The sequence below is a fragment of the Schistocerca gregaria genome, chromosome 3, assembly GCF_023897955.1.
Source record: "Schistocerca gregaria isolate iqSchGreg1 chromosome 3, iqSchGreg1.2, whole genome shotgun sequence".
Classification (NCBI taxonomy): domain Eukaryota; kingdom Metazoa; phylum Arthropoda; class Insecta; order Orthoptera; family Acrididae; genus Schistocerca; species Schistocerca gregaria.
The window spans coordinates 170,442,333-170,469,509 of record NC_064922.1 but is presented as its reverse complement, the minus strand read 5'-3'; the positions used below and the strand labels follow the sequence as shown (position 1 = coordinate 170,469,509).

The 27,177-nt window shown below is 43.8% G+C and overlaps 1 protein-coding gene across 1 annotated transcript in view; it reads right to left on the bottom strand.

Moving 5' to 3' along the window:
- Window positions 1–18,692, bottom strand: part of LOC126354463 (15-hydroxyprostaglandin dehydrogenase [NAD(+)]-like) — a 90,325-nt gene extending 71,633 nt beyond the window's left edge. The window contains exons 1-2 of the mRNA XM_050004161.1: window positions 18,630–18,692; window positions 2,930–3,023 (exon numbers count right to left, since the gene is read on the bottom strand). Coding sequence (XP_049860118.1) covers window positions 2,930–3,022 — 93 coding nt within the window. The 5' untranslated portion in view covers window position 3,023; window positions 18,630–18,692. The remainder of the gene's footprint in view (window positions 1–2,929; window positions 3,024–18,629) is intronic.
- Between the last annotated feature and the right edge of the window lie 8,485 nt (window positions 18,693–27,177).

The following is a 27,177-nucleotide window of genomic DNA, read 5'->3' as shown; positions in this document are numbered from 1 at the left end:
TGGTGATGATTCTAACCTCAGATGCAAAGAGGTCTAGGTTTTATTCTGCTATATTCAAAAATTTTATAGATGTGTTTCACAAACCATTCTTGAAGATTATACTTTTACAGGACAATGGTGATGTAAAAAAATAATCAGCACGTCGAATTTAAGTTACAATTCTTTTTTATTACTCTTGCTGCAGTATCACGTAACACACAAAACATCACTTCACAGTACAAAACATACTTGAAAACATATTCCTCACTGTTAAAGTTCACATTTTATAAGCTGACTACAATGTCCGTCTTTCCAACATGAGGTCCAAGACTTGACTTTCTCTAGGTCCGACTCTCTAACTACTACCTAACTAACTAATAATCGCTTACGCGCCCAAAAATCAGAGTTAGAAGTTCATCAAAGATCATAGTGGCAAAAGAAAGAATACACATAAGAATTATATCATTGCAACATAAGCATATCGATGTATCAAAGTACCTCTACATTAATGAAATCAAATCTTAATGATATCTCAGAAATATGTTAACTACTTTACAGAAATGCAGTAGATTATTGCTGGTATCGAGAGGTTCAGGTGAGCTGCCGTAACGGTTACGTAATTCAAGTACCATTACAACCAGCAGTAAGGCTGACGTGGAGTATTACGGAAGAGCTTGTACCACAACTACTCGACTATCTCAAGTTAAGTAGCTTCCTGTTTCAGTTAATAAAGAACCCTGTTAACACATGTATGTGTTTGTGTTATAGCAAGGGGATACTGGCCACCAAACGAAATGCTATCCTTGCTTCACATGGTGCAAGACTACAGTGACAACCATACAACACAAAAGTTCCCACCCGTAAAGTGCTACATTCACTTCTCTTCCCTTGCTGGATTTTCGTATAACGTCTTTTATATGCTTTTCATATGGGAGGGGAGACTGACAGACATATAGTCACGTCTATCCACGATCTTGTGAAGCAGAAAACTTACAGTATTGTTCTAATTTTCAGGAACTGTCTTCCTATGGATATATTTCTACATCCGTACTCTGCAAAACACTGAAGAGGGCGCTTAGCATGGTAATATTGAGCGAGGTGGCGCAGTGGCTAGTACACTGAACTCCCATTCGGGAGGACGACGGTTTAGACTCCCATCCGTACATCCAGATTTAGGTTGTCCGCGATTTCCCTATATTACCTGGGGCAAACAACGAGATGATTTCCTTGAAAGAAGACGGCCAATTTCCTTTCCCATCCTTCCCTAATCCGAGCTCATGCTCTGTCTCTAACGACCTCGATATCGACGGGACGTTAACACTAAGTTCCTCCTCCTCTTCCTTAGCAAGGTATTTCATGTTGAAGTTTCTTCTCGTTCTACTTACGATATGGAGCGTGGGAAGAATGGCTGCTTAGATACCTCTGTTCTCGCGATCAAGATACGTACAGGACTGATAATATACCTAGACTCTTCACTTAATACTGTTTCCTGAAAGTTTGTGGGTAGGCTTTCACGGAATAGCTGGCACCTGTCGTCAGCGGTTGTTCCACATTTTCTGCTTGGAAATTTTAAACCTGTGACCATACGGGCCACGTTTCTTCGTATATGCCCAGTGTCCGACGTCAGTATAATTTGGTTCTAGTTCCACAGTTTTAGTAATATTCTAACATGGAGCACACGAACGATTTGTAAGCACTCTCCTTTGTATCCTGCCATCGAATATATTCTGTAAGTAATTCATGCATACATCCAGTAAGTAAATTCATGTTATTTACTTTTATTTCGTTTTTAATTGTTTCCCTTGGCACATCATAGTCTCCATGCTCTTTTTTCTTTACTTTTTTAGGGATCCAGACCTCAATCGGTAAAAACAGAACCCCGACAGTGTCATTTTACTGGCCACCCCTCCGTCTGCCTGTCTGTTAAAAACCCTTTTAACCAGGGAACTTGAAATTTATGTCGCCTACTGAGGTCTATCGCCCCTTGCAGTGTAAAAAGATGAAGCTTCTAAGTCAATGCAATCGAAAGATGCGGCCATTTAATTCACACATTTTGATGCTCTCAAACTCATTGAAACCCATATAGTTAAATTCTGCAGGAATCAAGGTTTTACAGTACAACAAAAGGAAAGAAATTCAGAAACTGTCAATGTGTAATTATATGACACACAAATAAGTCATTTTTTTATCTGTCAGTCTGTCCGTCTGTTAAGACCCTTCTTCTCAGGAACGGACTGACGTATGGAGTTGACATTTATGTGAGATACTAAGGTCTGTTGTCCCTTGGCGGTGTAATAAATGTAAGCTTCTAAGTCAACGCAATCAAAAGATACTGTTACTTCCATACTCAAGAAACCATTCATCAAAACCTGTAGGGGGTTTTCCCGTTGGCCTTGAGTCATCATATTTGGATAAAAGACAAGTCTCGCAGTACAAGTAAAAGAGTAAAATCGGAAAATTTTTGATTTATAATTATATCATACGAAGCAAAGTGTTTTTGTCATTTGTTATCTGACTGCTTTTCTCTCTCCGTCTGTTAAGACCCCTTTTCCTCAGCGATGGTAGACATTATTTTGTCTTTTTCGGTACCGATAACAAGCAAAAATCGTCGACATTCTCGGTTCCGGGAATGGTTGAACTGTCTGTATACGTAATTATGTTTGAACGAAACCCTTGGCGTGCGAGTCCTTCTCGTACTTGCCCGTATTTTTCTTTTTTTATATATGAGCGCTGGTATTTTATGTGTCAAGATTAGCTGCTCCAAGCTCTCTCTTACTTCTAAGCAAACATTCTGACAGATTTTCTTTGCCCCTGGAAACATTAGCGACAAAGAAGAGATCTAAGAGGACAATGACATAGAGCAGGTGGTACAACAAGGCAGTGATAGCTTTAGCCATACAGTGCTCAGGCTGCAGCTGTAAGTGAGGTGTGAGAGGAAGCAGAGACTCACCTTGGCTCCTGCAGCCAGCAGCGCCCTGCTGAAGGCTCTGCCCAGACCGCCGGCCGCCCCCGTGATCAGCGCCACCTTGCCAGAGGGGTCCATCCTGCAACACGGGGCACCGTCTCAGCACCATTCGGATTGCAGGCTTTTAACATGGCTGTCAATAAGCGACTGTTGTATAATACAAAATTTTGAAAAACAGAGCCCTCAGTCGCGAACACAATTAATTTGTAACCTTGGTTTCGGTGCCACAACGGACATTTACTTTCGAATGACGGACTTTTTCTCAGCGAGCAGATGCAGTTGCGCGGGAGAAGTTACTTCAGTGGTATAAAGCCGCTGCTTGACGAGATCTAACACTTTGATGTACCAACTACTTCTTGCAGATTGAGAGATACCTTTTCTTTCTACTTTTTACGGCTCATATACGTAAATAAAAGAAACTTTTTTGGTTTTTTATAACGTATCTATTATAGCAAGCAGTAATAACATTTAATTATTTCGTATATGTCTTCTCTACGCATTTATTCTGGAATTTTTGAACTACAGCCAGTCATTCATTTGTCGTATTTTATATCATGTAGTACCCCGCTATTGTAATTACTTCATGTACACCGTTCAGGTGTTTGTCTATTTCCCTCTCTACAGTTACGAGAGATGGTTACAAAATAGCTTGTTTTACCAGTTAGCCACCAGATGGCGGTATTGTCTTGAAGTTGCCGTGACGCACAAGTCACATGATGTTTCAGTTTTGTGTTGCCTGTAGCAGAGGACACATGGCAGCGCCTAGTGGCTTGCACCTCTGTTGCATTTTATTTTAATTCTGACTATCTGACGCTGTCAGGTATGACCGCAGCTTTCGTATTTTTTGGTACGTTATGGTGTAACATTTAGTTTTAATTTTGTCCGCAGGAGATGTCCCTTGTGACACCGAAACCTAGGTTACAAATTAATTGTGTTCACGACTGAGGGCTGTCTTTTTCAAAAAAAATTTCTCAGTTTGTCTTCTTCGTGACGCCAGTGCAGAACTGGTTCTGTTTATCAAGACCACACTGAGTAGCTCTGCAGCAACGGCACACTCCAGATGTCTGCTTTCTATGTCGTTTACTGGGATTTCCCGTTCGATATCAAAGCCATGATGAATGGAAGTAAAGTGAAACACAACGCAGTTGTAATTGGTGATGTGTTTATTGCCACAACCGTTTTCGCTGCATTAAAACAGCATCCTCAGGTGAACTGCATAAGAAAGAATAGATCCCATGAAATACATATGGCCGGCCGATGTGGCCGAGCAGTTCTAGGCACTTCAGTCAGGAGCCGCGGTGCTGCTACCTTTCCTGTCAGAAAGGCTACAGTTCGTAGTAATAGACGGAAGTCATCGAGTAAAACATAAATAACCGGCTTTCCCCAAGGAAGTGTTATAGCCCCTCTCTTGTTCCTGATCTATATTAACGGCATAGGAGACAATCTCAGTAGCCGTCTTAGGAATACATCGAAGAAATTCAGAGGCGAGCAGCTAGAATTGTGACAGGTAGATTCGATGCTCCGTAAAGCGAAACGTGAATCCCTGTTAAGGTTCTTTTCGCGCAACACTATTCAGAAGCTTTAGACTAGGGGCATTTACAGCTGACTGCAGAAAGTTTCTATTACCGCCAACGTACATTTCGCGTAAGGACCCGAAGAGGTGATATCACAAATTGGGGTCGTACTGAAGCATAAGGGAGTACACAGCCGTTTCTCCCTCGCGCCGTTTGCGAGTGGAACAAGAGGAAACGACTGGTAGGGAGGCAAAAAGAAAAATGGCTCTGAGCACTATGCGACTTAATTTCTGAGGTCATCAGTCGCCTAGAACTACTTAAACCTAACTAACCTAAGGACATAACACACATTCATGCCCGAGGCAGGATTCGAACCTGCGACCGTACCGCGCGTTCGGCTCCAGACTGTAGCGCCTAGAACCGCACGGCAACTACGGCCGGCAGCGACGCAAAGTACCCTCCGCCGTGCGCCGGACTGTGGCTTAAGGAATATGAGTGTAGATGTATCAAGAAGACATAACAGCAGACCTCGAAGAATCTCGTGTATGCCCTACTGGGACTGTAAATGTTCATACGGAAGAGTAACAGACGTGACCAGAGAACATAATTCCAATTTTTATTGTTCTCGTGGCAGCCTGTTTGATAAATGCATTGTTCCGGTCCAACGAAGACTGTGCACTATTCCTCTGCGTTCATCGAACATCTGTCTGAGAAAATAAGACGTTAAGTTTTGGTCTTTAAATCAGTAAACGAGTCGAAGTCTTCCATCCAGACAGTCTATGACTGTACAAGGTTGCCGGTTTTTTTTTCAACAAATTACAGTTTTTCACACAGTTTTTAACTCGCTAACATAAAACAGCGCAATTGATAACGCATCTTGCCATCATCAAAAAATGAAATAAGTTTATACACAACAATGTTAAATATTAACTCTCAGAAAGAACATTAATCTTAAGCACAATATTATGAAAGTTTAAATGGAAGTTTCTTTACGTTACTCCTAAGCACAATAATATGAAGGTTTAATTGGACGTTTCTTGACAAAATTGCTACTACACATACGTTATGGTGTTGGTCAGTACTACGAAAATCGACCGATTCCGGTTCAAAGTTCGGTACTATTTAGGATGACAATCAAGTCTACGGTGGATGGTTAGTCAAGCGACAAATTTGTGCGCAAGATTACCCAAGGTACTCGAGTTTACAGTGGACGCAAGCTGGTGAACCAGCAAAGTTTACACCTCTGTATGCGGTATTTACCTTAAGCTGCGCTTTCTCCCACTGAAATTCCTACAAAACGAATCTGGCCTTTGCTGAACTTTCCAGCAGAAACTTTCCCTATGTTTCTCATTATGCGAAAAAACATGTACTCAGCCCTAGTCTTTTTATGTGGCGATATACACGCACATGGTTGGAGCAGCGTGCATATTATAGTGCCCTCTCAGTTCTCGCAATAACAATTAACTAATTTCGCCGGTTCGTTTCTCCACAACTGGAGCTAAATGTTGCTGCAGCTAATTTTAGCTGGAGTGCAGCCGCTGTGAACGTAGTGTCCACACCAATTTCTTCTCTACGTCGTACGGAGCGTTCTACACTTGACGCCAGTTCAGAGAAGAGTCCACATTCAAAAATTCTCTCTTGTCCTGCTCGTGGCAGAACTGCCTCCCTCCACTTGGGTTCCTTTTACACGCCACAGCTTCTCCGTCCAATAGAAGCGTTCCTCTCATTTTGTAGAAACACCCTCTACGAATCGCAACGTCCCTTCTATCAAACTGCATCGAAACTTCAGTAGTTTTCTCCATCTTAGTGTATTTCCGCCAATCGGACGTTTTGTCCCCATTCTAGACGCCTAAAGTACATTGACCTTTCCGTGTGTCGCACTCACTGGACGAAAATGTGTCACTTGCTTTTGTTCGTCTCCCGTTGGAATTACGAAACGCAGTTTTCTAAAGCTTCTTCTCTGCCATTGTACCGATTCCCTCGCTACAGGTGGTTCTCCAGCTTGAATCACCTGGCCCAGGGTAGCTATCCTCTTTCCTGTTTCCCACTTAAGTGGTCGCCGACATAACTCCGGCAGCACGTTTCGGTATGCCATTGTGGAGCTGGCTTTTCAAAACTAAAAGCGACTCGACTCGCGTTCCCTGTTCTACCTTCCACTCAGAGACTTGCATTGTATAGGAATAATGTGTTAATTACAGTCAAATGACTGTCATCCCTTTTTGCATTACATACTGCTGGCAAATGTTCCCATAACCGTCGATTTACGTTAGGTGTCCTCTTCACCTTCTCATTGTGATTTGTAGAGGTCTCATGTAAGATGCGAATCTGACCATTTATTCTGCCACCTTACAACTGTAATTGCCTCTACAGGAGGGATGACACGGAGGAGGCCGCGGTTCTAAACTCCAGAACGGCTTTATTGAGGAAGGTCGTACTGGAATCTCAAAGTGTTAAATATCGAAATAAGTGACCATGAGGAAAAAAAGGAACTGAAATAGCTCAATATAGGAAAAGCCGCTGGACCTGGCGTGCAATGCACTTCCACACTGCTGCATAATGAACGAAATACGAGAGTCTGGAACAAAGGTTAAGGGTGTGGTTGGACCGAAAAACTTCTAGCAAACAGAACGCAACATGTCATTCTGAATGTAGAGAAATCTGCAGACGTAAAAGTAGCTTCGGGCGTGCCCTAGCTGAGTGCTAGAGGATCACAAATTTTCAGAACATGTGAAAAAGACCTAGCACGTGTTGTTACAGTTTCATTTGGTTAACACCAAAACGTCACTGTGATTCTCAGCAACTCCAGCGGCAGTCGCAGAGAGAGAGACATTTTGCATCACCCTCTGTTTTGCTCTACAAGTTTCAAGAGCGTATGTTCTTAGAAGAGAAAACCAATATACTGCTTCCCCCCTGTCGTAAGGGATCATCAGCGTAATGGTAAAATTAGAGAGTTTGGAGCTCATACTGACGTTTACCAGCAATCGTTTTTCCCTCGAACCATTCATGACTGGAACAGGAGAGGGGAGAAGTGTTACTGGTACATAAAGTAACCTCCGCCATACATTTAAGGTGGCTTGCGGAGTATAAACGTAGATCGATAGCGTCATTTTTCTATAATGGATCACATGCACTGAACTAAAAAGAATGGATCCATGGAATCTAAGCACTGGACGAGCAATGGCATGAAACGTTTTAAGCGTAAACCGTCGAGATGTGGAACATACGTGTGCTGGTTAGTTTTGGCCAGTGAGCAAAAGAAAAGACGAATGTCACGCGAGGCTTGTTCCTACATGACGATAAGACGAACGGAAAACAATGACGACGTTTTTCGAACGACCCTAGTCACTGTGGACACTGTCGAGTGCCTTCTAAGGAGGGAACGCTTTACGTCCAAACTCGTGCGGTCTACTTTGGTAAGGTGCTCGACTGATGTGGACGGCCGTCTGGGGACAGTGTTTGAGGAACAAACTCTGCCTCTAGCGCAGCTCGCAGGCAGCGTGATATCGGGCGACAGGAATGGGTTTCTGCTCCCGAGAGATACTTACTCGTCAGGCGTCGACGGCATTGCAAGTGTTATTGATAGGTAATCAGACATATTTTGTGCTCACCTGCTTCATGTGCCCATGACCAGTGTCTAAATCTGCTATATCTAACGCCAGTACAGCGTACAGCGATGGTTAGATAACTTCTCACCCAAATACAAGAAACCAACCGGAACCGACCGCTGTGCTTAATATTCATCTACAGAAAAGTGTCAGCGAATGCAGTGTGATGGCAACTACAGAAACAAAATGCTCGTGGTACAACTGATATTGTTATAAATCCAGCAAATACGAGACAGATTTCAAGCGTCAATCTCGTGATCACGATCAACCGCATGCGATTCGCAGCGGTGTTGGAATGTCGCACATCTCGAGGGTCATCGGCTTTATTGTACATACACGTAAACAAATACTGGTTGGTCATAATTAAAAGGGATGGAAAGATACATCACGGTTTAATAGCAGCGTTAGAAAACCTAAACAAAGAGCACTTCATCTCAGATTCAAGAGAAGTAAAAACCCAACTGACAAACAATAGCTGAACGAAGAGAAGCGGTCACTGATTTTGAAAGTAAGACGTTGTCAACCGACCTGAGTAAAAGAGATTTTGGTCGTACGTAAAATCAGCAAGAGGGTCGAAACCATCTATTCATTCTCTCAGCGACCACACCGGCACCGAAGATAACAGAGAGAAGGCCAAAATACTGAATTCCGTATTCCGAAGTTGTTTCACAGCGGAAGATCGTAACATTGTCCCTCCTTTCAATCGTCGTACGAACGTAGAAATGGCCGATAGTGAGATAACCGATCGTGGAATTGAAAAGCAGCTACAATCGCTTAGTAGTGGAAAGGCGTCAGGGCCAGATGAGATACCTATAAGATTCTGTAAAGATTATGCGAAAGAATTTGCTCCACTTCTAGCGGGAATTCATCGTAGATCGCTTGAGCAACGAAAGATACCCAACGACTGGAAAGAAGCGCAGGTCATTCCCGTTTTTAAGAAAAGCCGTAAGAGACTTATAGACCTATATCGTTGAAGTCAATCTGTTGTAGCATTACGGAACATGTTTTATGATGTTTTTGGGAAATGAACATCTCCTCTATAAAAATCCAAATGGATTCTGCAAACAGAGTTCCTGCGAAACTCAGCTTCGTCTGTTCCTCCATAAGATCCATAGCGCAGTGGACAAGGGCGCTCAGGTTGATGCCGAGTTCCTTGATTTCAGTAAGGCATCTGACACGGTCCCATATTGCTGTTTAATGGAAAAAATACGAGCTTACGGAGTATCGAAGCATACCTGCGATTGGATTCGAGACTTTCTTGCAGACACAACTCAACACGTCGCTCTTAACGGAACAAAATCGACAGATGTACAGGTAATATACGGAGTAGCACAGGAATGTGTCATAGGACTGTTCCTGTTTACAATGTATATAAATGATCTGGTAGAAAGCGTCGGATGCACTTTAAGGCTATTTGCAGATGATGCAGTTGTCTATACCAAAGTGGCAACGCCAGAAGATAGTAAGAATTTGCAGAACTACCTGCAGAGAATTGATGAATGGTGCAGGGTCTGGCAGTTGGCCGTGAACGTAAATAAATGAAACATATTGCGCATACACAGAAAAAGAAATCCACTACTGTACAGCTGCATTATTGATGACAAACAGCTGGAGACGTCGTCTGCCGTGAAATATCTTGGCGTAACTATCCAGAGCGACTTCAAGTGGAATGACCACATAAAACAGATAGAGGGAAAAGCAGATACCAGACTCAAATTCATCGGAAGAACCTTAAGGAAATGTAACTCATCCACGAAAGAAGTGGCTTTTAAGGCGCTCCTTCGCCCGATTCTTGAGTATTGTTCATCTATCTCGTATCCCTATTAGGTAGGACTGATAGAGGAGACAGAGAAGATCCAACGAAGAGCGGCGCGTTTCCTCACGGGATTGTTTAGCTGGCGAGAGAGAATTACGGGAATGCTGAACTAGCTCCACTGGCAGACGCTACAAGCGAGACTTTGTGCATCACGGTGAGATTTACTATTGAAATTTCAGGATGGCACTTTTCAGGAGGAGTCGGACAACATATTACTTCCCCCCACATATATCTCGCATATTGACCACCAGGAGAAAATTCGAAAAATTAGAGCCAATACAAAGGCTGACAGGCAATCATTCTATCCACGCACTATTCGCGAGTGGAACAGGATTGGAGGGATTAGCTAGTGGTACCGAAAGTACCCTCCGACATACACCATTTGGGGGCTTGCAGAGTACGATATAGATGTAGATGAATTTCTACTAATAGTTGTCTGTATACTTTAAATCAGATACTAAATAACGTAGGTTTCTTGAAATTACTGTAGTCAGTCTCCTTTCGTTTTGTCCTTCAACCTTTTATTATTCCGCTACCGGTTTTGAACTGCTTAGTTATCCATCATCAAATGGCACACACATTAAGTTTCTGCAGCAGTGTGGGAGTCGTGCAGCTGTGGAAAGATGTATAAACGAAACATGTTAACGCTGAGTACGGCTAAAACTATTCACATTGTGAGACAGATTTTGTTGGTTCACTTACAGCGATTACTATCTGTTGGTTGGATGTTGGTGTACACAGTATTCCGGATAACATAATGAATGTTTTCCAGTGACGTTAATTTTACTGCACTTTTCACACTTATCCACAGGTAACACGTTCCACGTGCTTTACAAAACGTAAATAAACCAAAGAGTATGGCTAACGATACGTCAAAGAGTTGGTGTTAGGACAGGGATTCTCTTTCTTCAGCTCTCTAAATATATATGATGGCGTCAGTAAGTATGTATCTATTTCTCTATTGTAAAATAACACGTAGTAATAAGGAAAAATTGGCATGTGATATTTATAAAATCTATTGAACAATCAGTTTGGAAGATAATAAAACTTCGGTTTTAGCATTGCAATTTCGATTGAAATTTCATTTTTCTTTTGTTTAACTAGCATAGATCTTCATTTATGAAATTAACAATGAACATCATAGCAATACTTTTTTTAATTTTTTAATTTTACTTTTTAGTTATTTATTTTCTTAATAAAGAACTGTTAAGCTGGGTTGTCTGTGAGAGGAGGACATTGGGTGTGTGTACTAGAAGGAGAAAGACAGTGCTGACGAGGTATACCAATGTGGGAGGGAGAGAGAGAGAGAGAGAGAGGGGAGGGCGGAGTTCGTTTTTTTTCTTTTTTCTTGAGTTATTTGGGGTTTCAAATGTAATGATTCTTTGAAATTTTGTAAGAATGGAGTATGTGCTAAACCTGTTTGTTCATTTAAGATGGTGTGGGGAGATATATTCTTATTAGCAAATATTTGTAATTGTTCAAGGAGATCCATTTTTATTATTTTGAGTGCCATGTGTAGGATATGGAGGATTGTTTTGATGTTTATAACAGAATGATTGTTTTGTGCTAGGTGGGCTACAAAACTAGATTTGTTGTTAATTTCATAAGCGATGATCAATATTAGTTAAGCAAAAGACAAATGAAATATCAGTCGAAACTGCGCTGCTAAAATTGTAGTTGTATTATCTTACAAACTGACTGTTATTTTACAATAGAGAAATATATACATACTTACTGACACCAGTATATATTACGAAAGCTGAAGAAAGAGAATCTCTGTCCTAATACCAAATCTTTGACGTATTTTTAGCCATAGTCTTTTGTTTATTTACGTTTTGTAAAGCATGTGTAACGTGTTACCTGTGGCTAAGTGTGTAAAGTGCAGTACAATTAACACCAGCATCTAACCAACAAATACTAATCATTGTAAGTAAAGCACCAACATCTGTGCCTCTTATTAGTAGGATACTCGTAGTTTACGTTTTATGGTGCTTTCCCATGTCCGATTGCTGTTTCGTTTAGAAGTGTGCTTTCGTTTGGTTGCTTCGACTGGAATGTAGTTGCCAGCAGAAATCGAAAAAGGAAAACTGAAACTGTCTGTTTGTGCGTGTGTTGCGTCCTGCTTGCCGATTATTAGCTGCGAGAAACAGTAACGCAGTGCTCACAGGCTCTGTTATTTACAACGTGTTCTATTACGTTCCCTGTCGTGCGGCAGTTACCAACCTGGGGGATAGTCGTCTCCTGAACTAGAAAATGAAATTTTTTGAGGGGCAGAAACCAAGAGGGTTCCCTTGTGCGTCAGTCTCAAAACTAGTTTTAAAAGATTGTTATTACTTTCGTAAATACTGAAGGCTCTTAATACTGAGTGCATAAGAACAATAATTACTTCTCTTCAAATTCTATTATTAGTGAGTGATGCCATGCAGTAGAAGTTACAGGAAGACGGAAATATCAACGTTATCTTCTTCACATTCCCACCCCCTAAACACATACTTTATACTTTGCACCATGCATCTATGGCAGGAAGGGTGAGACACGTACCAAGTGCTAAATGTCTTCTGACAATTTCTTCTCCACATTCTTGGTATTCCAGCAGTGCACCAAAAATCGCTTCTTTATTGACTATGTGTACTTTGAAACACAACACAACAGTAACAACATATTTGCTACTATATTGCTGTAAACAGTGTTATAATTAATTACTACACTATAGGCCATTAAAATTGCTACATCACGAAGATGACGTGCTACAAACGCGAAATTTAACCGACAGGAACAATTTGCTGCGATATTCAAATAATTAGCTTTTCAGAGCAATCACACAAGGTTGGCGCCGGTGGATAAACTAACACGAGCTGACATGAGGAAGGTTTCCAAGCAACTTCTCATACACAAACAGCAATTGACCGGCGTTGCCTGGTGAAACGTTGTTGTGATGCCTCGTGTAAGGAGGAGAAATGCGTACCATCACGTTTCCGACTTTGACAAGATCGGATTGTAGCCTATCGCAATTACGGTTTACCGTATCGCCACTTTGCTGCTCTCGTTTGTCGAGATCAAATGACTGTTAGCAGAATATGGAATCGGTAGGTTCAGGAGGGTAATACGGAACGCCGTGGTGGATCCCAACGGCCTCGTATCACTAGCAGTCGACATGACAGGCATCTTATTCACATGGCTGTAATGGATTCTGCAGCCACGTCTCGATCCATGAGTCAACAGATCGGGCCGTTTGCAAGACAACAACCACCTGCACGAACAATTCGACGGCGTTTGCAGCAGCATGGACTGTGAGCTCGGAGACCATGGCTGTGGTTACCCTTGACGTTGTATTACAGACAGGAGCGCCTTCGGTGGTGTACTCAACGACGAATCTGAGTGCACGAAAGGCAAAACGTCATTTTTTCGGGTGAATCCAAGCTCTGTTTACAGCATCATGATGGTCGCATCCGTGTTTGGTAACATCGCGGTGGACGCACATTGCAAGCGTGTATTCGTCATCGCCGTACTGGCATATCACCTGGCGTGATGGTATGGGGTGCCATTGGTTACACGTCTCGGCCAAGTCTTGTTCGCATTGACGGCACTTTGAACAGTGGACGTTATATTTCAGATGTGTTACGACCCGTGGCTCTACCCTTCATTCGATACCTGTGAAACCCTACATTTCAGCAGGATAATGCACGACCGCATGTTGCAGGTCCTCTACGGGCCTTTCTGGATACAGAAAATGTTCGACTGCTGCCCTGGCCAGCACATTCTCCAGATCTCTGACCAACGGAAAACGTCTGGTCAATGGTGGCCGAGCAACTGTCTCGTCACAATACGCCAGTCACTACTCTTGATGAACTGTAGTATCGTGTAGAAGCTGCATGGGCAGCTGTACCTGTACACGCCATCCAAGCTCTGTTTGACTCAATGCCCAGGCGTATTAAGGCCGTTATTAGGGCCAGACGTGGTTGTTCTGGGTACTGATTTCTCAGGATCTATGCATCCAAATTGCGTGAAAATGTAATCACATGTCAGTTCTAGTATAATATATTTGTCCAGTGAATACCCGTTCGTCATCTGCATTTCTTCCTGGTGTAGAAATTTTAATGACCGGTAGTGTATTACTAGTGACAGTGGTCAAACACGAAGCGTTAGTAATCTGAAGTCTTTCAATTCAGCCAATCGAGAAGTAAGTAATCCAGCAATCAAGTGGTTTACAAACAATAAGTATAGAACATATATTTGAACTTGGTTCATTTTAAATCGGGTGCAGGTCTGGATGAAGCAACTGCCGCTAGGAGATGCCTGAGTAGTGCAGAGGAAATACGTTTTGTACGAAGTATCTATCCTCACTGTGGACAGTTAGCTTTCTTTTCTGACAAAGAGTTGTACGTACCACTCACTGTATACTGAGAGTCACTTCATTATTCATTCTAACATCCGTTTTACTCGAATATAACACATGAAAATGAAACGTGACACTCAAGAGTTATTGATGTGAAAGTAGATTTTTGTCTATGATAAGAATGGAAACAGAAAGAACGAAATGAATGGACTTGGAGCGTGGTTAGAGATAAGCAGTACAAACTGTCTCATTGATACATTAGTTCGTGGTTTAATAAAACTCCTACAAAAAGTAAATATCTCATACAGGGGCAGATTAGTGAAATTTGTGGGTGGGGGCGGTGGCCTAGAAGAGAAAGGAGGCCAGGGGTACTCTCCTTGAAAGTTAAAGATGTTTAAAAACCACTGTTTTAAGCTGTTTTGATCTTCAAAAATATGAGACAATTCCAAAAATGTTTTATTTTAGACAGAAAATTTTTAAAATTCTAGAAATGTGTAGCATTCACTGACTTTTTCTGAGTAACTTCTCTTCTATAATTGGTAATAGCAACAAGCTCATGAAGTCTTTAGTTAACACAGAGTATATAAACAAATTAAAAGCAGGAGTGCGTTTGTCAAGGCAGAAGGATATTTCGATCCTGTAAAGCGTGTAAAGCGAACTCAATACGACATCGCCCCTCCACTATCGACTCTGCTTCGCTGTCAAAGCACTTTGGAATTCTGATCCAGGTGCACACGTTCAGAAAAATTCAAGGAAATATACACTACCGTTCGCTCAAGACGACTCAGTTCATGAAGTACTACGTCTATCCGCGAAGACACACTTTTCGCTGCCTAAGTAAATACAGTAAAACTAACTTAGATTCATTAACTAGTTTGATCCATTTACTACCTGAAGATGATGGGTGAACATCAAAATACTTCGTGCTTATCAAGTAAAAAGACTAATGTACAAAATAACTAACATTCTACGCAACGACGCTCTGAGAATGTTTTTTTTAGGGAATTGCCTAGTTTGAACCTGGGACCTGTTGCTGGTAAGGAGCCATGTAGACATGTAGAGTTCAGATGAGTTCATTGAGACTCGCGATGATATAATCAAATGCTTAATGATTTCAGCGTCAGCTCCACTGCATTCGATGTAAAAGAATCTTAATACTGACTAAATTTAGTGGAAGGGGTTCAAGGCTTTCCTGTTTTTAATTAGCTGGTAAAATAACATCGAGAAAGTAGTAAAGTTTACCATTGGAATTTTTATTCTACTCACAAAACATTGTTTATAAATTGCACTATTGATAAAAGGAAATATTTTAATACAGGATGATAAAATCCAACTGCGTTCAACAAAAATGTGAACTAATATTCCCTGAATCGGTTTCCAAGTTCTACAATGGATCTAAGGATGACCTATGCCATATCACATCTATAATCTAAGTTTAAGTTAAGGTTCATAAAAGAGAAAACTATCAAAATAGTCTACAGTGACCCTCAATTATCTTTAATTACTTTATTTAACTTGTCGTAAATTACAGTGGCTGATGTGGCTTCTCAATAATTATATAACAGAAAAATCATCCCGTCTCAGGTTTTTAACTTCTAATAGGAAATGTGAATACCACGAAGTTTAATTGACGATCGACACTAGTATTACGTAAAAAGGGGGCGTAACAGATGAGACTTCTACAGTTCTGAGTGAATCCTTATGACTCTTATGCGGCGTCGCGTACGTCTATTACCTTGTCGGTGGTTAGGCAGCGTCAGGGGGCGGCGGGCGGAGCAGCTCCACACACCTCGCCGTCTCGGTAGCAACTCTTTCTAACTTCTCCTTACTACAATTTACAGAAGTTGGTTTAAGAAAAGCGATCTAGCTGTGGTTTCAACTGACCAATCAGAGTCTCAAAGTTAACCTTAAGCTCCACCTACAAAAATTCTGGCTATCCAATGAAAAATGTTATACTTTTCGTGGTGGGGCAATGTTTTTAACGTTTGCAACATAACAGAGACGAGTATAGTCTCACGCTAAAACTTCCAGCTGGTGTGGTCCTTTTAGTGTTATCGTAAGATCTATACTGTTCTTCTGGAGGGTTCTGTCTTTTAACATGGGCTGAGGGTGGTCTTGGCGGTCGGCTGGCGATGTGGGTGTCTGTCCTTTATCGTAGGGCTTTCTAGCTTAACACAGTTCTACTCTAGGCTCCTGTTCTCGTTTTCTCCCCTCGGAACTGCGTCTGTTTCAGGGTGGGAAGGTATGACATGCATTTAGGCATTGTTGTGTTAGTCTGTGGTATTCCATTTGCTCACTCGTTGATCGTATTACTTTGGTTAATTTAATGTGATACACTGCCGTATTTGCTATCATGTCAAGGTTTTCATGGAAGGTGTTGGATTTGCCTGACACCTTACAAATTCTCTGTACTTCCTAATTTAACTTTACAGTCGCAGCGACAAAAACAGCCCACCATGGACGAGAAATGTTACTTTACTAAAATTAATTCCGAAATTAATCAATATAGAAACAAAAAGCACTGGTCACCATAATAGGGAAGGAGTGACATGTTGTCTTCTGTTTTTTAGAGAAGAAAGATGATAATTTTGAAACTTGTTTCATGTCGCACTAATATGAAAAACTCCAGACTGTCAAGACGAAAGTCCCCTTCACACTGAGCTACCGCTGGCGGAACGTTGTTTCCAACAGCGGCCTCCACATGACACCACTCGGTGGCGCATTTAAGAGACCACGCCTCGTATTCTCGCTTATGAAAAGTCGGCACGTGACGTCAGCATAGCAGTAGCAGCTACGGATCAACAGCGGTCGCGGTAGCATCAAAAGCTGATCGCAGCAAAAGCGGCAACTGTTGTCAATGGCGGCGTACCGCGTCACGCTGTGTTTAAGGCGCGGGCGCTGCAGAAAAGCACTTCTCGCGTTCTAACAATACCACCACTTGTAAAGTAGGTTAGTAATCAGATTAATAATGTTGCTCACTCAGCATATGTTCGCTTTATCACGCAACAACAAAGTTACTGACTGTGGATGGTATCGTCAGAATGGAAATAATAAAGTCACTGTAAAAAAGTCATTAATCTTGGCACTTATGTTGAAAGCATTCCCACGTAGATTTCGTCGAAGTTGTTACGGCTCATCTTGTTGACTCTAGGGTGATTCCACTTTGACTGCTAGAAGGTCCAGATCTGTATTTTAGCAATATCTGTAGGCCTAACAAATGCGTTTTTCAGGAAATTCTTAATGATCAAACAATCCCAGGTCAGAACAATGGTATTGTAGAAATAATTTTTGACTTGGTGTTCACGATCCACATTTTTATTAAACTTCTCTTAAATTCACATATATTTCTTCTTAATTGTCACATCATCAAGAAAACAGTTTTGTATCAATCTTCATATATTTAAGTTCCTCTTGACTGCTCTTTTACACAGGGAAATAACAACTTAACTTCTGCAAAGACTGCTCTGTGAGCATTCGCGCCAAAACGGTTACAAGTAAGTCAAAAGAATGTGACACTCTCACAGAAATGAATACACGCAAAAACTCTATCACTGTTATATATCGATACGTTAGAGTACCTATACATTAACGATATGTGTATATTGTCACAAAAATATGTCTGTTACTTCGGAGAAAAGTAATACGATATTACTGGTATCGAGAACTGGAGTTGGAGCGCCGTAATGGTCACGTAAATAAAGAACCATTACAAAGTGAAGACGCCCTACCTGTTAGGATATGCCTCTGAATTCTGGGCAGGCAGTCTAACAATAGCAGCAATGAGAACAATAGGGGCAAAGCAGGGGCAGATGGGGAAGCCCTGCCACGATTTGGCGCCCACAATTCGAACAGGAGGAGGTACTGGTGCAGGTAGTAGTACATTCTCTCGGGCAGACAAATTAACGTGGCTCAGAGAATACTAAATTAAATGACTCAATCCACTGTCCAAGACTTTAAATTTGCCTGCTTAACTTTGGCGCATATTTACCGAAATTACCATCTGATTTTAATTTAGTTTCAACTCCTGAGGAAGGGAAGGGGGACGATCGGTCCCTCCTCCCGCCTCCCTTTCATCTGCTCTCGACCAGTTGAGTTTCGTCATTTGAAAATTAAAAGTTTTAAAAAGCGGCTGGCGAGGGGGGAGTGCTGCTAATACCAGATTGCACTCAGGTGTTAAAACCACTGCGATACTGTAAACGCTAATTCACAGATTGTAATGAACGGTAGCGAACACCGGCGTACTGTCTGGAAATGCTCGTTCGTTGTGTATGCCTCCATTGACTTCGGTGCGAGGCAGGCTTTTTGTATGCTGCCGGATTAGCAATGCAGGTATCGACTGCGGGAACCGCCCGCAACCGTTTGGGCCTCGACACGCTTGCTGGCAGCTGCAGCAGCGCCGCGCTATGTCGCATACCTGTCGCTGTCGCTGATAACTACTGCACGTGTGGCCAGTTGCGAGCTTCTGCTGCTCCAAGAAGCGACTGCCCGCGGCTCTGCCAGACCTCACGGGCGTCGCTTCTCGTGACGTCACCGCGGGAGCGAAGTCCAGGGGCACGAGATACAGCCGCGTGCCACGTCAGCTGAGAATCCCACAGGCGGCGTCCCACCCCCATCGTGCGATCGCCGCCGCTTAACTTTCGGCACTTGAATGTGATATGCAGAGTATTCATGTTGATGAGTGTCCCACGTGAACGATGTACGTGGCACTGGGTGAGTTCCCCTACAACGGACGACGTTCGAATTGCAACTTCCTTGAATGTACATGATGAGCATCAACGATTAAAAAAATTTTTTTCTAAAGAACTATTCTATATACAGCAATGTAGTTCGTTACAAAAGGTAAATTAGCTCAAGAAGTTTTTATGCTCTGACAGAATCTCCTTCTTTTCTTTTTCTCTCTTCTTACAGGTAGCGTAATCTACGAGGGTTTCCCAGAAATCAATGCACCACTTTTTTTTTTCTCAGCCGAAAACAACGCTACGAATGCGAAATGTTACATATGTACACTACTGGCCATTGCAATTGCTACACCACGAATATGACGTGCTAGAAACGCGAAATTTAACCGACAGGAAGAAGATGCTGAGACAGTATTCATTTTGCGCAGCAGGTGTGAGAGGATGAAGGACGCGGTCGACAACCCACAGTGGATACACCAGGGCTTGAAGAGGAGGGGTTACCACAGCTGGAATACACACCCTCAAGAAGCTCTCACCGTGCTGCACGTGAAATGGATGTAAGCCATTCCACAATTTGGTTTGTGTGGCATGAAGATCATTTGGATTACTACCGCCTTCAGAAGCTTCACGCCCTTAGCAGAGACGTTTTGTTTTTCAAACAGATTTCTCCCAGTTGTTTTTGTAAAAGTATGACATTCGACCTGACTTTGTGGACCGTGTACGTTTTATGGATAAGGCATTCTTTACTGAAGAGAGTATGAACAACAACTACAATCAACACGTGTGGGAAAATCCGCACGCCGCCTTGGTTCGTTGTCATCAAAGTCGCTTGTCAGTAAGTATTTGGACCGTCTTAGTAGGCGATAGCTTGATTGGTCCAAACATTTCTTCCCCACTAATTGAATACCAACAGATATTTAATATTTTTTGCGAGAAACCCTTCCAGAGTTGTTGGAACATGTTCCACTCAATGTGTGACAGCAAATGCGGTACCAACACGATGGTGTACCTGCACACTTCGCACATGCAGTGCGAATGTACACACATCAAAAAAAGTTTTGCATCACCTCGGTTCCGAGAGTTCCGGAAGCTCTACAGAAAACTGGAATAGAGATAAACATAAACATCATTTCCGCCTTTTTTATTGCTTATGAAAACCGCACATTGTATGTTGTACCAGCATACAGCGAGCACTTCAGAGATGGTGGTCCAGATTGCTGTACAAATCGGTACGTCTAATACCCAGTAGCACGTCCTCTTGCATTGATGCAGGCATGTATTCGTCGTGGAATACTACCCGTAAGTTCATCAAGGCACTGTTGGTACAGATTGTCCCACTCCGCAACGGCGATTCGGCGTAGGTCCGTCAGAGTGGTCGGTGGGTTACGCCGTCCATAAACAGCACTTTTCAATATACCCCAGACGTGTTCGATAGGCTTCATGTCTGGAGAACATGCTGGCCACACTAGTCTAGCGATGTCGTTATCCTGAATGAAGTCATTCGCAAGACGTGCAGGATGGGGGCGCGAATGTCGTCAATGAAGATGAATGCCCAGCCAGTATGCGGCCCATATGGTTGCACACTGTCAGTCAGAGGATGGTTGCACACTATCGGTCGGAGGATGGCGTTCACGTATGGTACAGCCATTACGGCGCCTTCCATGACCAACAGTGGCGTATGGTGTCCCCATATAACGCCGCTCCGAAACAGCAGAGAACCTCCACCTAGCTGTACTCGCTGGACAGTGTGTCTAAGGTGTTCAGCCTGACCGGGTTGCTTCGGAACACGTCTCCGATAATTGTCTGGTTGAAGGCATATGCGACGCTCATCGGTGAAGAAAACGTAATGCTAATCCTGAGCGGTCCATTCGGCATGTTGTTGGGCCCATTTGTACCGCGCTGCACGTTCTCGTGGCTGCGAAGATGGACCTCGCCATGGACGTCGGGAGTGAAGATTCGCACTATGCAGTCTATTGCACACAGTTTGAGTTATAACACGATGTCTGTGGCTGCACGGAAAACAACATTTAACACGGTGGCGTTGCTGTCAGGGTTCCTCCGAGCCATAATCCGTAGGTTGCGGTCATCCACTGCAGTAGTAGCCCTTGGGCAGCCTGAACTAGGCATGTCATCGACAGTTCCTGTCTGTCTATATATCCTCTATGTCCGAACAAAATCGCTTTGGTTCACTCCGAGACGCCTGGACCCTTTCCTTGTCGAGAGCCCTTCCAAGCAAAAAGTAACAATGCGGACGCGATCGAAAAGCGGTAGGCATGGTTGAACAACAGGTAACATGAGCCGTGTACCTCCTTCGTAGTGAAATGACTGGAATTGATCAGCGAATGTAGTGAATGCAGCTGCTATGGACTTCACCATTAGGCGTCCGAGTTATGCATCGATGCTGACAGCTGTTCACGGGCGGCGGAGTTTGGAATTTGTGAGCCGATACCGTAACTGGACGCCGACCGAGTGGACTGAGTGGGAACGTTGTCCACCCACACATCTAGTTGGTTCTTCATCGGCACGATAGTATCTACCAGCAGGATAATGCAACACATCAAACAGCTTGCAATCTACATGAGTGGATTGGACAGCACCATTATGCGTTTAGTACACTCCCCTGGCCTCCAAACTCCTCGAATTTAAACAATATCATATATCTGTGGGACCAGCTCGATCGGACTGTTTGCATCATCAGCCCGAGGCAGGATTCGAACCTGCGACTGTAGCGGTCGCGCTGTTCCAGGCTGTAGCGCCTAGAACCGCTCGGCCACCCAGACCGGCCATCATGAGTCATCAACCGCGAAAACAAGCGCAGCTGACCACTGCGCTGCAGTTGGCTTGTCACTACATCCCTTTCGCTATCTTCTAGAAAATCAGTCACACTCTTCCGCACTTTTCTGACACGTGCTCACATTATTGTTAGTCAGCAGTGTAAAACGGAACTACTGATGCTGGTCAGAATCCAGCCCTCACACTATACACCCATGACAGACAGTTTTCGCATCTGAAGTGATGGTGTGGTGTGGAATAAGGGATTCTCGTACCGCTGGACCATTCTTCGTTCAGGGTAAACTAACAGCAGCCCATTATCTGGAGCTGTTAGACGATGTGCTGCAGCCGCTTCAGTCTGAAGATGTGATATTTATACACTCCTGGAAATGGAAAAAAGAACACATTGACACCGGTGTGTCAGACCCACCATACTTGCTCCGGACACTGCGAGAGGGCTGTACAAGCAATGATCACACGCACGGCACAGCGGACACACCAGGAACCTCGGTGTTGGCCGTCGAATGGCGCTAGCTGCGCAGCATTTGTGCACCGCCGCCGTCAGTGTCAGCCAGTTTGCCGTGGCATACGGAGCTCCATCGCAGTCTTTAACACTGGTAGCATGCCGCGACAGCGTGGACGTGAACCGTATGTGCAGTTGACGGACTTTGAGCGAGGGCGTATAGTGGGCATGCGGGAGGCCGGGTGGACGTACCGCCGAATTGCTCAACACGTGGGGCGTGAGGTCTCCACAGTACATCGATGTTGTCGCCAGTGGTCGGCGGAAGGTGCACGTGCCCGTCGACCTGGGACCGGACCGTAGCGACGCACGGATGCACGCCGAGACCGTAGGATCCTACGCAGTGCCTTAGGGGACCGCACCGCCACTTCCCAGCAAATTAGGGACACTGTTGCTCCTGGGGTATCGGCGAGGACCATTCGCAACCGTCTCCATGAAACTGGGCTACGGTCCCGCACACCGTTAGGCCGTCTTCCGCTCACGCCCCAACATCGTGAAGCCCGCCTCCAGTGGTGTCGCGACAGGCGTTAATGGAGGGACGAATGGAGACGTGTCGTCTTCAGCGATGAGAGTCGCTTCTGCCTTGGTGCCAATGATGGTCGTATGCGTGTTTGGCGCCGTGCAGGTGAGCGCCACAATCAGGACTGCATACGACCGAGGCACACAGGGCCAACACCCGGCATCATGGTGTGGGGAGCGATCTCCTACACTGGCCGTACACCTCTGATGATCGTCGAGGGGACACTGAATAGTGCACGGTACATCCAGACCGTCATCGAACCCATCGTTCTACCATTCCTAGACCGGCAAGGGAACTTGCTGTTGCAACAGGACAATGCACGTCCGCATGTATCCCGTGCCACCCAACGTGCTCTAGAAGGTGTAAGTCAACTACCCTGGCCAGCAAGATCTCCGGATCTGTCCCCCATTGAGCATGTTTGGGACTGGATGAAGCGTCGTCTCACGCGGTCTGCACGTCCAGCACGAACGCTGGTCCAACTGAGGCGCCAGGTGGAAATGGCATGGCAAACCGTTCCACAGGACTACATCCAGCATCTCTACGATCGTCTCCATGGGAGAATAGCAGCCTGCATTGCTGCGAAAGGTGGATATACACTGTACTAGTGCCGACATTGTGCATGCTCTGTTGCCTGTGTCTATGTGCCTGTGGTTCTGTCAGTGTGATCATGTGATGTATCTGACCCCAGGAATGTGTCAATAAAGTTTCCCCTTCCTGGGACAATGAATTCACGGTGTTCTTATTTCAATTTCCAGGAGTGTAGATTTCTTTCAACGCACTGCTGCGTCATCTCATTACAAAATAGAAGCCTGGGCCTACTTGGATATCCGGTTTCACGAGATGGATATGTTGTAGAGGCACAGTGGAGTAGCCACAGCAGTCCTTTAGATTCCTAACTGTGAAGACATATGATGTCAGTTACGTGTGTAATGGAGATCAGAAAGCTAAGAGTGGGTTGTTGATGTTTGTGCTCCTACTCCTGGCCAACTCTTGGTTAAATTCCATGAGGCATTGGTGAAGCCGATAACAACAACATGCTGGACAAGATAGCCATTGGACTTATCACCAGAATTGACCTGGTTCTGCAGAAAGGGTAACAGAAGATGGGAGAGAATGCCGGCCGCAGTGGTCTCGCGGTTCTAGGCGCGCAGTCCGGAACCGTGCGACTGCTACGGTCGCAGGTTCGAATCCTGCCTCGGGCATGGATGTGTGTGATGTCCTTAGGTTGGTTAGGTTTAAGTAGTTCTAAGTTCTAGGGGACTGATGACCACAGCAGTTGAGTCCCGTAGTGCTCAGAGCCATTTGAACAATGGGAGAAAATAAATCAAATGAAAGACAATATCGTTTTTCTAGTGTAATTCGTTAACTGTTTGGTACGTCACATGATACCATTACCACATGACAGTTACAAGTTACATCAGAACCAGTGGCTTGTAAATGGATACCATGTTCGTACGAGGGCGATTTCTGATTTAAACTATCGATCGGTCTCGAATTTGAAACCGGAGTGAAAATCCTGTGATGCGTGGTGCTCAGATACATTAGTAATCTGTCGTGGAAATATCATGTTCAGGATTCTGTTCAGAAACTCAATGCTACTTCATCTACCATTACAACAGTAACTGAAATAAGTGATAGTTCGAAACGAAAAATAGTCTACTTCGCTTATTTTCATTCGCTTATGCTGTATGGAGTTATTTTTTTGGTAACTCTTTGGCTCAGAAACGGGCGGATCGAACAATATGTGTTGTAAGTTAGCGAATTTCTTGTTCCATGTTCAGTAGTCGGGAAATTCTGACATGGTCTCTCAATAGATATTTTCTTTAATGTCTTTTGTAGTTAACAACATCAGCTTAGTCCTAACAGCTAACAGCTTTCACTTAAATAGTACTAAGCAAAATTCCAAACTGTTCTTCGAATGCAGTGCCTTGTCTTGTGCAGAAATGTTTGCAATATTCTGTTGCATCCATTTTCAATAAGCTGCCACAAGAATATTGTAACGTAGAAGAAGGTGTAATTGGATGAATGACGAACACTAATTTCACTTAACGAATGTTTATACAGCATTTCTACATACAAGAGCGCGGAGCGAACTGCCTCCGACCAGAACACATACGGTATACATACAGTTACAGAACATTCCAGTACGATGATTCTTGACATTTGTGGATACTTCTAGAATGTACTCGAACCGAATATAGAAATTAAAATTTCCATACAACAGCCTAGTAGCATAACCATTACACCACGGTGACTGCTACTAAGCTTCTTCTGCGACATTGCTCCCTACTTCAGCGTCTCGGTGTACGCAATCCTAGTCCGACAACGAACCATCGTTCCTACATACTCCGACTCCCGAAGACTGATGTTCGCCCTGGCGGTGATCTTCTTAGAACTTCCATTGCCGCTACCTCTTCGTCACCTTTCCGCTTGTTGCCTGTTGCTCCAGCTTCGAATTTACCCTGGGTTGCAGAATCCTTATAGGGCTTCATTCAAAGGTCTTGGACCATATCTGTGATCTTTTGTCGTCTTGTGTCGGGTCGAACGTCATAAGTAACATCAGACAACAGGTCCAAAGTAGCACCTGAGGAACTTCTAACAGGAGTGAAGATCCAGACGAGGTCACCAGGCCGGTAGACAGCAGGGCGGTGGCTCGCGTCATACCTTCGGCGATCGTTTTCTTGAGCCTGCACTGTGCGGAGTCGAGCTAACTGCAGAGCTTCTTCAGCTCTGGTTAACACTTGGCCGATGTGGTCGTCGTCCACGTCATCAGGATGTAACGGGAACACAGTGTCCATCGTCGTAGTCGCCTCACACCCATGCACCAAGAAAAATTGCGTAAATCCTGTGGCGTCTTGTTTGGCGGTGTTGTAGGCAAACGTCACGAAAGGTAGCACCTCATCCCAGTTGCTCTGCTCAACATGACGAACATTGATGGCATGTCGGCCAAGGTCTTATTAAGGCGTTCAGTAAGCCCGTTAGTTTGCGAATGATAGACAGTCGTCATGTGATGAGTTACGTTGCACCGACGGTTTATCTCTGTCACAAGATTCGATTGAAAAACTTTCCTTCGATCCGTATTTAACCACCTTGGGGCATCGTGTTTTAATACAACGTCTTCTACTATGAATTTGGCTGCGTCAATGCTTCGGCTGTTTTCACGGCTTTTTTAATGGCATAGGGTGTCAGATAATCAGTGCAAACAAACTTCTACTGCCACTAGCAGACGTTGGAAATCATCCGAGGAAGTCAGTCCCAACACGCTAGAAAGGCGCTTCGGCTGGTGGATTTGGTATGAGTCGGCCAGCTGGTTTCTGAGGAATTGCCTTTTTCCTCTGGCACTCTCGACAGTGCGACACATAGCGACGGACACTCCTAAATAAATTTGGCCAGAAAAGTCTATTGCGGATCCTATTGTGTGTCTTAATAAATCCCAAATGTCCGGCCTCAGGTGTGTCATGGAACTTCTGTAGAACAGCGCATGTGCATTACATCCTTTGACCGATTTAAGGCAAGCATAATTTGAAATAACTTGGCGTCCTTCTTCTGCTCAGCAGAGAGATCCTGGAGTGCAGCGAGACAGTCACTATCTTAATCAAAGTCTTGATAGTTTTGCACAGAGTTTCTTGAGAGACAGTCGGCATCTTGGTGTTTTCTTCCACTTTTGTATACTATGGAAATGTAATACTCTTGAAGACATAGTGCCCACCTGGCGAGTCGTCCTGTTGGATCCTTAAGACCTGTCAACCAACTAAGTGAATTTTGGTCTGTAACAACTGTGAATGGCCTTCCATAGAGATGCTGTCGAAATTTGCACATGGCCCAGATCACAGCAAGACATTCTGTTGATGTAGTTGAGTAGTTTCTCTCGCCTTTTGTAAGTGTCCTAGAAGTATAGGCTATAACCTTCTCTTTTCCATCCGAAATATGCACCAGAACAGCACCGATCCCATACCCACTGGCATCTGTGTGTAGTTCTGTGACGCTCTCTCATCATACAGACCAACTACAGGGTCAGTCGTCAGAGCTTTTCACAGCACATCGAAAGAATTTTATTGAGAACCACCCCAGATAAATTTAGCATCGGATTTTAACAACTCTTGGAGTGGCCGGCTTTGATACAAAAGCCTTTGATAAAACGACAATAATAAGAACATAATCCGAGGAAGCTTCTCACTTTTCTAATACTTTTAGGAATACGAAATTCCGTTATAGATCTCACCTTTTCTAGGTCTGGCCGCACACCTTCGTTTGACACAAGATGTCCAAGTATTTTGATTTCTTTTGTTCCAAAGAGACACTTTCTTGGATTAAGTTTGTCTGCCTTGTTGGAGACACCTAAGGACGGCGCTCAGTATTTTTACATGTCCATCAAATGTCTCTGAGAACACTATAATGTCATCTAAATAACAAAAACACATCGTCCACTTCAGGTGACTTAGAAGATTATCCGTCATCTGTTCTAAAGTTG